Genomic DNA, 12471 nt, shown 5'->3' with positions numbered 1-12471 from the left:
GTCCAGCTGTCTCAAATTCATCAAGATCAACAAATTTTCCAACCACCTCCCAAGTAATATTATGTTTCAATTTATTATTATCTATTTGATTTAGTCAGCCCAATAAGAATTGGTTAAATTAACCCTTCCCCAAGGGTGTGTCACATTATCATTGTTCTTCTAGTTAATAATTCTAAAACTAGAAATGAAAACTATGTACTTTGGTTCTTTTATTGCTACTGAATTCTTCCACCTCTCATTTTATGAGAAACTTTGTCTTAAATGCAGTTATCAGAAGGGGCTAGCTTGACTTCATTAAACCTCATGGTTGGAGCAGGTCTTGTGATACTTCTGAAAACTTAGTGGACCCTTTTGAGCTGATCAGATGTCAATCACAACTGGAATCCTTGGTTCTAGTCAAATGTCAAGCACTCCTCCCTGTTGTTGTCTCTCTTAAGCCCTCTGTCAGGTTGAAGTATATTTAAACCCTTTCCCTTCTACCCCTCTTTGGGCATTCTTGCACTCAAGTGCTGGGTGGTGATCTGGAATTGCAATTCCTTTGCCCTTCATCCCCACCCCTCTTGACCAATGCCTGATACTCTTTCCTTCCCTTCTTTTCTCATCTATACAAATGAGATAATAACAACCCCTGCCTTTCCCCTACTTTTCAGCTTTCTTTTGAAGTTGTTCTCCCTACTAGATTGTAAGCTCCTTGAGATCAAGAACCATCTTTCTTTTATGTATTTATATCCCTAGTCCTTAGCACAGTGCCTGGGACTTAGTAGGCATTTAATAAATGTTTATTGACTGACTCACTGACCAGGTCCTAGATCCCAGCCTAATCTAATCACCCACTTTTCCGGGTTGTAGAGGTGAGAAAGTTCAGCCAATGCTGGTGGATGGTCTGGAAGGAGCTTTATTTATTAACATCTTCGACCTTGGCTTTGGGGTCCTCTCTGAAGGGAATGAAAATCAGAATCCTGACTTTTCTTCTTCGCCTGCAAGGGAGACCTCTCAAAGTTTGAGAGCTGATAGATGCATCCACTTCTAGGACAGGAAATTTTGAATATGGGTCAGGAAGTCTTGGGGTTGGTAAGCATGAATACAGTGGCCAGCCTTTGGGATAGTCAGAATCTGAGCTTGAGGGAAAAGACGTTTGATCTCAGGGAGGTGGCTAGGCCTGTAGGGAGAAGAGGAGACAGGAGAAAAGGCAAATATTGAAGGTGAGTCAAAGGTACACATGAGGATTGAGCCCTGGGCTGTGGGTGGTAGTAATGTTGAGAAGAAATTAGGACCTTAAAGAGATGAAGGGGTTCAGAGATAGAACTCTGGATGTGCTAACAGAAATACTGTCCAATAAGATTGGAAGGGAACTTGTTTTTACAAACCCAAGCATAACTTATATCCCCATTGGTCAAAACCATGGCAGGGGAAAACCCAATTGGTACCCAAGAGAGGAAGACTCTATAAGGTTAGGTCTGTTCCCCTTATCCTCCACCTCTGCCTTACTGAATGTAGGATGACTTGGCGCCTCTGAGGAAGAGTGTGGGGCCAGAGTAGGATCCTTGGATCTGGGGGAAGTCCATGATCTTGTCCATCTGTTGGCTCAAGGCTTCGCTATTGACCTTCCATATGTATTGCCCATTGACCAGCATCAGATTGTTGATCATATATTGTCGATTAACTGGATTCTGTAGGAGTACCTGGGCTTAGTTTGAAGACTTCCTCCCTGTTCCCCAACCCCAAATTCTACCATATTCCTTTTTGGAACATATTCAGGTCTATATCTCATCCCATTCTGTCCCATCCTATGCCAATATATCCTATGTTATTCCATCCCATCCATCCCATCTCAAGTCAGCTTCCAACTCCTATCTTCCTCCCCTTCTTCCTCTTCCATTCTTACTCCTCACCTGGAACTCCTATCAACTCTTCTCTAGGTACTATTTCCCATCAAACTGGACCTTTGTATTTTCCCTGATATTGCCTGCCCCCATACTTCTGGGGACTTCAACCTCAAATAGCAGTTAGGTGGCTTCTGTAGTTCATTTCTGTGCCTGGGGCTCTGGGGGAGGAGAAGAGAGAATCACCTTGATGCTTTGGCTAAGCTTCTCATGGGCTAATTTTTGGGCCTCAGAGAAATTCAATTCTTTGGGAATGTTTAGTGACTTCATGGCTTTCATGTAGGTCCAGACTTCTGGGAAGGCTGTGGTCACTGTTGGGCTGACATCCACAGGAATTAGGCGTTCCACTAACTCAGGCTAAGGGGAAAAGCAGTCATAAGGTGATCTGAGGGACTCTCAGGGACGGTACTGTGACAGAGCAAATGGGGCATGGTTCTGAAAGTCTGTTGAAGGGCAATTCAGATAAAAAACAGAGAATAATTCATGACTCAGATTTCAGAAGTTACCCACTAGGTTGCTTTTTTGTGGTTATGGATGCTACCCTTCCTTTTTGTGTATGCAGGATCAGTCAGGGAGGTAGAATTTAGTGGGAAGGGTTTGCAGCCACCATTTCCCTCCCAGCCCATCAGAGTTTGGGGTGTGTATACCTATGTATGAGTATGAGTAAGCTGTATGAAGGAAACTTTCCTCTCCCACCAGAACCAAATTCTCTGAATGTAGCCCCCAAAATCATTTACAGTCCTGTGGACCCCAACTCCACAACTTGCCCTCTGAGGATAGGGGATCCCTGCCACCTCTTTGGGAATATGGGATTCTACCATCTTTGGAGTAAGGTGATGCTCTGCCCCTTGGGTCTTAGTAGGGCACCCTCACCTTCTGTAGTGCCAAGACCATGGCTGTCTTGCCGCCCATGCAGTGCCCAATGAGGACACAAGGCGCGAGTCCTAGTTTTAATAGGAGGGCCTCCAGGTCTGTGCTCATGGCTTCATAGCTGCAGTCAGGACTTGATGGGCTCTCCCTGTGGTTCTGGGCATCCACTGTCAGTACCTGTGGGGGTAGGTGGAACTTGAAGCTGTCAGTCTCCCAGATTCCTCCCCTTCTCTCCAACCTGGGGCTTCACAAGTAAGAGCAGACTCTTAACAGCATCATACATTTATTGGATCATAGACTTAGGGAATGACAGGGCTTCAGATTCCATTCCAACTCTCATTTTTCAGATGGGGAAACTGAGGCCCAGGGTGGTTAATTGACTTACCCAAGACCACATGGGTAATGAAAAGGACAGACAGGCTTTGAATTTAAGTCATTGAATCCCAAAGTCAATGCATTGGGTAGATGGTGACAGTATGGATTAGGAGGAGGAGTTGGGGGTGAGAAAGGTTGTGAGGACAAAGTCGGGACCATGGCAAGCTAAGAACATAAGGTACAAAAAGATTTTCTAACAGTGTTAATAGCTAGCACTTCTGAGCTTCATTTTCCTGAGTTCAAATCCAGTCTTAGATACTTATTAGCTATGTGATCCTGGGTGAGTCACTTATCCCTGTTTACCTCAGTTTCCTCAGCTGTCAAATGACCTGGAGAAGGAAATGGCAAACCAATCCAGTATCTTTGCTGAGAAAACCCCTGATGGGATCACAAATAGTTGAATATTACTGAAACGACTGAACAACAAACCCTGAGTACCGGTTGTCTCACTGAGATCTAGTTTAATGGCTCCTAATTTTTTTTTTTGTTCTTTGAGTTTGAGTTCCTTTCAACCAAAAAAATGTGTTTTGAAACCCAAGGGAAATTTAATAAATTACTCCTAACATCCTGAGCCCAAGAGGGGCTTTCTTAGACTCTAGGAGGTGCTTTACATGCTGTCAAAACATATTTAGCATAAACACCTTGGATCATTGTCACGAACACCCAAATGGTTCCACTGAGGAGAGGGCTGACTTTGGATTAAGAGGATCTGAGTGTGTTTCCTGGTTCTACCACTTACTATCTTGTGACCTTGGGCAAGTCACTTCCAGTTATCCTTCCTACAATGTTTCCTAAGGTCAGAAATGAAAGTACCTGATGCCACCTTCTACACTGTAGCCCACTCCAGGGGCTCCTGATGTTTTAAATAAGATAAACTGAGAAGGCCATGATGAAGCTCTCAAAGAGGGATGGAACTATGAAATTTCAGCTGAGTTATTGGTAAGGCACCTCAATTGTGGACAGGTATCTTTCCAGGATCCCAGGAAGGCCAATCTAAACCAAAGCGTATGTGCCTAAGAACCGAATCTATGCCATCTTAGCTTCACCTTGAAGATCTTTGGTGTAGGAAGACTCAGTTACCTCCCAAAGTAACCCATCCCACTTCTTGGTGCCCATCACATCAAGCCTCCCAAGACTGAGGACCAATTGCTGCTGAACTCTCATTTCAGCCCTTGTCTCATATCCCTTCACCTCATCATTCTGTCTCTCCCCCAGATTTTTACCTGGCTTCCACCACTGGGGATTCTTTATTTTATCTGAATTTTTACCTTCCTGCCCGTCCGTTTTGCTAGGGCTTTGGCCTCATATTCGAAGATGATTTTGCTGCCAAAGAGCCCATGTAGGAAGATGAGGGGTGGTTGGGTGTTCTGACCTTCCAGCAGCTTGTAGGAGAGTGGCACTGGCCTGGTTGGAGAAAGGACAAAGGAGGGTGAGGGGAGAAGAGTAGAGAAGGTGGCTCAGAGTTGGTACTTGTAGGGATAAATTGGGAGAAGATGAATGCTTATTGCCACTAACTCCCATAGACCCATTCCTCTGCTTTTATGGAGAAGGGATCTGGGAACCCTTCTGCTGGGGGAATAGCAGGGCTGAGGCCCAGGGCAGGGGATACTGCAGGGAAGAGAGGGTCAGGGCCAGAGAGGAGTAGGTTGGGAGAAGTAAAGGGTTCTGGGAAGGAAGGAATGAAGGTGGTGGTGAGGGTGATGAGGGCTGGGAAAGGTGGATTTGGTAAGAAGGAATCGAGGGAAGGAAAGTCAAGGGCTGAGGATAGAGGAATGAGAACCAGTGGAGGTTGCAGGAAGGGTGGGTGGGAGCAGGACAGAAGGAGGAAAGGAGGAAGAGGGCTAGTAAGATGGTGGATTTGGGGAGAGGAACTATCTTGACTTACCTTGGACTACTGCTACTATACATAGGCAGAGTCAGAGAGGAGCTTGAGAGGGGCGCGAGGGGCATCCCAGCCTCCCAAAGGGGGCGAATCCAGGTCTTGGTCCAACGCCACATGCTTTGCTCAGTTCTTATCAGCAATCTCTGATTAGGGAGAAAGTAGACAGGACTTTATATCTATAGGTGCTTCTTCCCAGGGGACCTCCCTTCCCAGAGCCCTCCCTTCTCCCTCCTCCCTCTTTTCTCCTCCCTCCTTTAGCCTCTCTCCTGATCCTGATTCATAATATTCAATTCATTATTCAAAATCCAAACATAAATCCGGAGGACATTTCTCAAACTGTACTGCCAGAATCGATGAGGGTGAGGTGGGGCCACTTAGAGAACATCAAATGCCTACCATCTTCTGAGGGATCTTAGGATGGCCGAGAGGGAGATGGGGGCACCTTAGGATGATCTAAGGCACAGGAGGAGCTTAGAACCAGAGGCTCAGCCATGTTCTGACACTGACTAGCCATGGGTGAATGAGAACAATTTGTTTCAAAAGCCAAGAGGTGCTGTGGAATGTCTAGAACCTCTAGAACCATCTCTAGTCATCCTGAGACTGGACTTGGACACCTGGGCGAGAGAGTAAGGCCAATGACTCTGGTCCACTCTGTCTCACTTAAATCCAATTCAGGAGCAAAACAAGACAACACCCCGAGGTGTCACTGGTCCCTTGGAAAACCAGAGTAAAAACCACAACTTGGGGGAATGACTTTACTTCTCTAGGACTTCTCCCTTGGAAAGAAGGTAGGACTGTTATGATTTGTTATTCACTTTATTCTTTTGCCATTTAAACAGTGGCTCTCTAATCTTCCATCCAGGGAGGGGAAGGGTTTCTTTCTCTCCTTTTAATTCTGACGAGTCTATGACTATGACTACTAGTTAATGACACATGATTAAAGGATTATAGAGTAGCAGTAAACCAGGCAAGATTATCAACAAAACCACAATCATTTATCATTTGCTGCATTTCACCTACTGTGCTAAGAGCTAGAAATTCTGCCCTTCCTTCCCCGAAAAAGGCAAAAACAGTTTCCTCCCTCAATGAACTTAACATTCTTCTTCTTCTTTTTTTCTTAATGCTAACCTTCTGTCTTAGAATCAATACTGTATATTAGTTCCAAAGAAGATGAGGGGGAAGGGCTAGGCAAGGGGGGTTAAGTGACTTGTCCATGGTCACGAGGCTAGGAAGTATCTAAAGCCAAATTTGAACGCTGGACTTCAGACTCTAGACCTAGTTCTAAACCCACTGAGCTACCTAGATGCTCCCAATGAGCTTACATTCTGATGAGGGAGACAACAAGTATATAAATTGGTAATAAGTAGAATCTGCACGGTCTTGTGACTTCTTCTCTGGAGCCTGAGAGTAGCAGTGAAGGTAGATGGTGGGATGACTAAGGGTTGAGAACAGAAATAGGACAGAGAGACCAAAGATTCAAAGGTGAATAGCTATGCATAGAGAGAATGATGGATTGACTCTCAGAGAAGAAAGGGACCTTGGGAGGCCATCTAGATAAAGATGAACTTCATTAAGCACTGCTGAAAAGTAGCCATCCAGCCTTTTCTTGAAGTTCTCTAGTCAAGGGAAACTCACTACCTCCCATACAAGGTCTCTTTTTTTTATTATGAATTCTCTCTTGACATCAAACCTAACACTGGTTCTCTAGGCTCCATCCCATCACTCCTACATCATGGGATTGTTAGTTCTAAGATAAAAGGGTCTTAAAAGTCATCTAGTCCAATCCCCTCATTTTACAAATAAAGAAACTAAGACTCAAAATGTTTAATTGACTCCTCCCACATTCCCCATACCTCAAAAGGGGATCCATCGATTTCATTCATTTATTTATTTGTTTGTTTGCTTGCTTATTTATTTATTTATTTGTTTGTTTATTTGTTTATTTTGTAAGAGTTCCTTACCTTCTGTCTTGGGACCAATAATTTTTATTGACAGAAAAGCAGTAAGGGCTAGGTAATGGGGGTTAAGCGATTTGCACAGGGTCACATAGCTAGGAAATATCTGAGGCCAGATTTGAACCCATGACCCTCTATCTCCAGGCCTGGCTCTCTATTTGCTGAGCCACCTAGCTGCCCTGATCCACTGAATTTATTTTAGTTTATTATTTTATATTTTTATTTTGAATATTTTCCCATAGTTACATGTTTCATGTTCTTTCCCTCTCCCCAATGCCCCCCTAACTCCCCCTAGCCAACACATAATTCCACTGGGTTTTACATGTATCATTGATTAAGACCTAATTCCATATTATTGCTAGTTGGGCTACAGTTATCATTTAGTGTCTACATCCCCAATAATATCCCCATCAGCCCATGTGTTCAAGCAGTTGTTTTTCCTCTGTGTTTCTCCTCCCACTGTTCTTCCTTTGAATGTGGCTAGTTTTCTTTCTCATAAGTCCCTCAGCCTTGCTCTGGATTCTTGCATTGCTGGTAGTAGAGAAGTCTGTTATGTTCAATTGTACCACAGTGTATCCGTCTCTGTGTACAATGTTCTCCTGGTTCTGCTCCTTTCGCTCTGCATCACTTTCTGGAGGTCGTTCCAGTTCACATGGAATTCCTCCGGTTTATTATTCTTTTGAGTGCAATAATATTCCATCCCCAACAGATACCACAATTTATTCAGCCATTCCCCAATTAATGGACACCTCCTCATTTTTCAATTTTTTGCCACCACAAAGTGTGGCTATAAATATTTTTGTACAAGTCTTTTTCCTTATTATCTCTTTGGGGTATAAACCAAGCAGTGCTATGGCTGTGATCCACTGAATTTAAATGCAGTACCTTTTCCCCTTCCTCCCACCATATTGCTTCCCTCTGGGGCTAACCAAAGCAAGTCTAATCCCTTTTCTACATGATCCTTCATATACTTGATGACAGTATCCCTGGCTTCTCCATCTTCTTTCCAGGCTAAATGCCCTCACTTTTCTTCCCCAGATCCTCTTATCACATGATCCTACAGCCCTTTATCACCTACCACCCTCCAGACATTCTCTGTTTCATCAAGGCAACCTTTAGGCTCCTGGAAACTGAACCTCTCTGAATATAGCCTCATTCCAATGAGCTTTTGTGGTCCCACCTGAATCTCATTGAACTTAATGATACCTCTTTAAGGTTTGCAAAGTGCTTTACAAATATTATCTTATTTTAGTCTCATGACTACTCCAGGAATGATAGGTGCTATTATCCTCATTTTATTGATCAAGGAATCTGAGGCAAACAGAGTTTAAGTGACTTGCCCAAGGTCACACAGTTGACAACTATCTGAGATAGAAGTTGAACTCAGGTTCCCCTGACTCCAGACCCAATGCTCTATATCCACTGTAATACCTAGTAACTACCTTTGTGGTCTGTTAAAACCTTCAACTCTTTTTTTAGCTAATCAGCTATCTGGTAAGATCTCTCTGATCTTAAATATGTGGAAGTTTTATTTTTTAAGCCCAAGTGTAAAACTTTACATTGATTACTATTAAGTTTTGTCTTGTTAGAATTCTGGAACTTGAAATTTGCATCTCCCACCTCTTCTTGTTGTTTAATCATTTAAGTTTATTCTTTGTGTCTCCATTTGGGATTTTTTGGGGTAAAGATACCAGAGTGGTTTGCCATTTCCTTCTCCAGCTCATTTTACAGATGAGAAAACTGAAGTAAACAGGATTAAGGGATTTGTCCAGATTCATTCAGCTATTAAGTGATGGTAGCTGAATTTGAACTCAGAAAGAGGAGTTTTCTTGACTCCACGCCCAGTAACTCTATCCACTGCACCATCCTAGCTTTGAATATCTTTTAATGTTAGACAGAATGTCTCCAAGCATAGATTCCTAGGGCATGCCACTGGTGATCTCCTTGCAAGTTGATATGAAGCCACTAATAAATAAATAAATGACAAATGAATAAAGAAATCTTAATAAAGAAATAGAAAATAAAATAATGAATTAATGAGTCTTATTGGTCAACCTGTTTAAAATCTATTATATTGGGGGCAGCTGGGTAGCTCAGTGGATTGAGAGCCAGGCCTAGAGATGGGAGGTCCTAGGTTCAAATCTGGCCTCAGACACTTCCTAGCTGTGTGACCCTGGGCAAGTCACTTGACCCCCATTGCCTACCCCTTACCAGTCTTCTGCCTTGGAGCCAATATACTGTATTGACTACAAGACGGAAGGTGAGGGTTTAAAAAAAAATCTATTATATTATCGAATCCATGTATATCCATCCATCTGATCTATAAGACTAGCATCAGAGACTATGTCAAACCATTTAACTAAAGCCTAGGTGAAATCATCTCAATAATGTTCTCATGATGTACCGGTATTTCTGGTCCTAAATCTAATAGTCTTAATTCTAATCTAGTAATCCTGTGAATAAAAGGCCATGAGATTAGTTTGGCATGCCCTGATCTTCCTGATGTCTTGCTAACTTTGGCATTCTGTACGATATGTACAATTCTGTACAATAATAACAATATTGCAAAGCCAAACAGCTTTGAAAGACTTAGGAGCTCTGATCAAGACAGTGACTCAACATGGTACCAGGGGACCCTGGATGAAACCTGGATTTCTGAGGGGATTTGTTTTGCTGAGTACTAGGGTTTTGCTTTTGCTTTCCTTTTTTTTCCAATTGGGGAGTAGAAGTGGAAAGTAGAGAGAAAAGCTTTAAAAATACTGGAAAATAGATTTCAAATTTTAGGAAATGGATTTAAAAATATATTGTGGAATTTTGTCAGGAATCAAAGGCAAATGTACTGGTCTACAGGGTGTGGGCTCTCCTCTTGTCCCTTTTCTGAAAGTCTGGAGGACATTTCTTTTCTCTAGTCCTGAGGCACTTTGCTCATTATCATATTATTTCAAAGCTCTCTGACAGTGGCTCCAGCAATTGCATCCTTCGGTCCTTTGAGTACCTCGGGATGTAGTTTGACTGAGCCGAGTGACTTGAACTAATCAAAAGTGGTGCTCTTTTACTCTGTCCTTATGTATGTTGGGCTTCGGCTCCTAATGAGCCATTTTTGGTCTGTCTTTCCAGTCTCAAGATCGTTCTCGGGGGCAGCTGGGTAGCTCAGTGGATTGAGAGCCAGGCCTAGAGACGGGAGGTCCTGGGTTCAAATCTGGTCTCAGACACTTCCCAGCTGTGTGACCCTGGGCAAGTCACTTGAACCCCATTAACCACCCTTACCACTCTTCCACCTATGAGACAATACACAGAAGTTAAAATAAATAAATAAATAAATAAATAAAGATCATTCTCTCTGGCAGAAACAAAACAACCCTTAAAAACTAAACAGAAGGTCAGTAAGTCATCAAACATTTATTAAACACCTACTATATGTGCTAGTGACTCTGCTAAATACTGGACGGAGATATAAAGAGAGGTCAAAGAGAGTCCCTGCCTTTTGGAAGCTTACAATCTAATCAGGGAGACATCACAAAAATAACCATGTACAGAAAAGATATGCTGGAGAAGAAAATGGCAAACCATCCCAGTATCTTTGCCAAGAAAACCCCAAATGGTGTCATGAAGAGTCAGATATGACAGAACAACAACCTCTCCCTCTCTCCCTCTCTCCCTGACTCTCTTTTCTTTCTCTCTCCTGTCTGTATGTCTTTCTCTATCTCTGTCTCTCTATCCCCCTCCCTCTCCTCTCCACTTCTCTCTCTCTCTGACTCTTTTCTTTCTCTCTCTTCTGTCTGTATGTCTGTCTCTCTGTCCCCCATCCTGTTTCTCTGTCTGTCTTCTCTTCACTCCTCTCTCTCTTTTCTCTCTGTCCCTGTCTCCCTTTTCTCTCTTCTCTCTGTCCCTGAATCCCTTTTCTCTCTTCTCTCCTCTCTTCCCTCTGTCTCTTTCTCTCCCTAATTGTTCATTAGAGAATATGATGAGGGTCTCCAGTGAACAATTCTTCAGGAAGGGATTTCTTCAGTAGGTACTGATGATGGTGCTGTTGGAGGTTCAAGGGCACTCTCATGATTATGGTGGAGGGGACCAAGCAGCAACAGCTTGTTGGCTGCAGAAACTGTCAGCCTGGAAGTTACAAGGATGAGGAGAAGCGATGCTGGTGGCTTTCCATGGAAAGAGTTTGGTTCCCACCTGTCATCGTGGGTGTTGTTTCTTTGGTGTTCCTTTGGATCGACAACTTCGATCCATCTGTTCTGTCTGGTGTTTCCAGGTTTGTGACGTTTTTGTGTCTGGCTGACTATCTCGCACCCATTCTTACCTTCTAGAATTTTTGGCTCTACTAAATGGACTTCTGAGCAACTGCAAAGATTCCATGACATTAGCCGCAATCTAGTAACAACACAATGCTGAACAGTTGGCTGGTGGAGATGCTTCTTCACACATAAAGATGAAAAAGCTCAAGTGTGTCTCAGGGCCATGATCATTTTTCTTAATTCAGTGGCTTAGCTTCCTCACCTATCTACTGCTTCTTCCTGGACTAAACTAATGTTTCAGAGAATAGTGGAATGGCCTGAAGGGAGATGAATGAACCTCAAACAGAAGGGGAAAAAAAATCATTGATGCCTCTACTTTATTGCGTATGATTGATGGTAGTGTCACTATCAAGTAACAGATTTAGTGTTTTGGACAATAATAGTGACTCCTGGCTCTAAGGCGAGTTCAGAGTGACCTCCAGCAACAGCTTCCTTGGCAGGACACCAGAGACAGAACACTTTTCCGTTCTCCCCTTTTATCCTCTTTTACATTCAGTTCAAATTCAGAGTCATGTCTGGATCAAGTTCAGAGTCACAGAGCCTATGCTAGGTGACCAGCCCAGGTGATGTAAGTGATGTGAATCCAGAACAATCCCCCCTTTTATTCTTTAGGAGACTATCATATTAAATCTCCTCACTTAGAGTTTCTAGGAGATTAACATGGGCAGGCCTCCCCAATGAAGCATTCCACATATGTAGCCTATACATTTAAAGATCCTCTTACTAGAAGTATGCAAAATATTGTACCTTGTATGGAGGGAATTAGAAAGAGGGAGAGAAGGAAAACAAAAAAATGATTGATAGACACACTGACAAAAAGCCCATTAGGGGACACTCTTCTTTGGCATAAGAGTTTACATTCAGAATAAATGATAAGTTTAACCCCCTTCAGTTCAGTTCATTATATTCCAAAGTTCACTCTGGATCTCTTGATGTAGTATGTGATTTCTGTAGGCATCCTTATGACATCTTCTCCAGAAAATGCACTTTCTTGATTCAAGGTGTTGGTGACTTTCTTTTCTTCAAATTGCTTTAAAAGATCTTAAACTTTGGATTTTAGGATACTTATACAATCCCCCACCTTAGGGGGGTGTCGACTAACACCAGAATCACCCTGGGATATATGGCTGAGCTATGAGGTATATGAATCAATTTCCAAAAAACCAAAACTGAAACCCGCCCCCCCAAAACCAAATAGAAGAGAAAAA

General features: G+C 42.9%; 1 protein-coding gene and 1 pseudogene across 1 annotated transcript; one reads left to right on the top strand and one right to left on the bottom strand.

The window, feature by feature from the left end:
• Positions 1 to 1026: 1026 nt before the first annotated feature.
• ABHD11 (abhydrolase domain containing 11) lies at positions 1027 to 5126 on the bottom strand. Its single transcript, XM_044675623.1, has 7 exons — positions 5014 to 5126; positions 4644 to 4714; positions 4397 to 4584; positions 2757 to 2930; positions 2070 to 2240; positions 1489 to 1670; positions 1027 to 1159 (listed from the first exon to the last, which is right to left on the bottom strand). Exons 1-7 carry the CDS (start codon positions 5124 to 5126, stop codon positions 1027 to 1029), a joined length of 1032 nt encoding a protein of 343 aa, XP_044531558.1.
• A 4237-nt stretch (positions 5127 to 9363) lies between these two features.
• On the top strand, positions 9364 to 11593 carry LOC123246836 (annotated as a pseudogene).
• Positions 11594 to 12471: the final 878 nt, after the last annotated feature.

This window comes from Gracilinanus agilis, chromosome 4 (genome assembly GCF_016433145.1).
Source record: "Gracilinanus agilis isolate LMUSP501 chromosome 4, AgileGrace, whole genome shotgun sequence".
Lineage (NCBI taxonomy): Eukaryota > Metazoa > Chordata > Mammalia > Didelphimorphia > Didelphidae > Gracilinanus > Gracilinanus agilis.
This window is presented reverse-complemented; position numbering and strand designations above follow the sequence as displayed.

Excerpts from the sequence above, each read along its gene's own strand:
- ABHD11 (XM_044675623.1), bottom strand. The coding sequence starts at position 5,126 with ATGTGGCGTTGGACCAAGACCTGGATTCGCCCCCTTTGGGAGGCTGGG. Across the intron at positions 2,241-2,756 it reads TGGTCTTGGCACTACAGAAG|CCTGAGTTAGTGGAACGCCT; the intron begins GTGAGGGTGCCC and ends TTTTCCCCTTAG. Across the intron at positions 1,160-1,488 it reads GCCAAGTCATCCTACATTCA|GCCTAGCCACCTCCCTGAGA; the intron begins GTAAGGCAGAGG and ends TTCTCCCTACAG.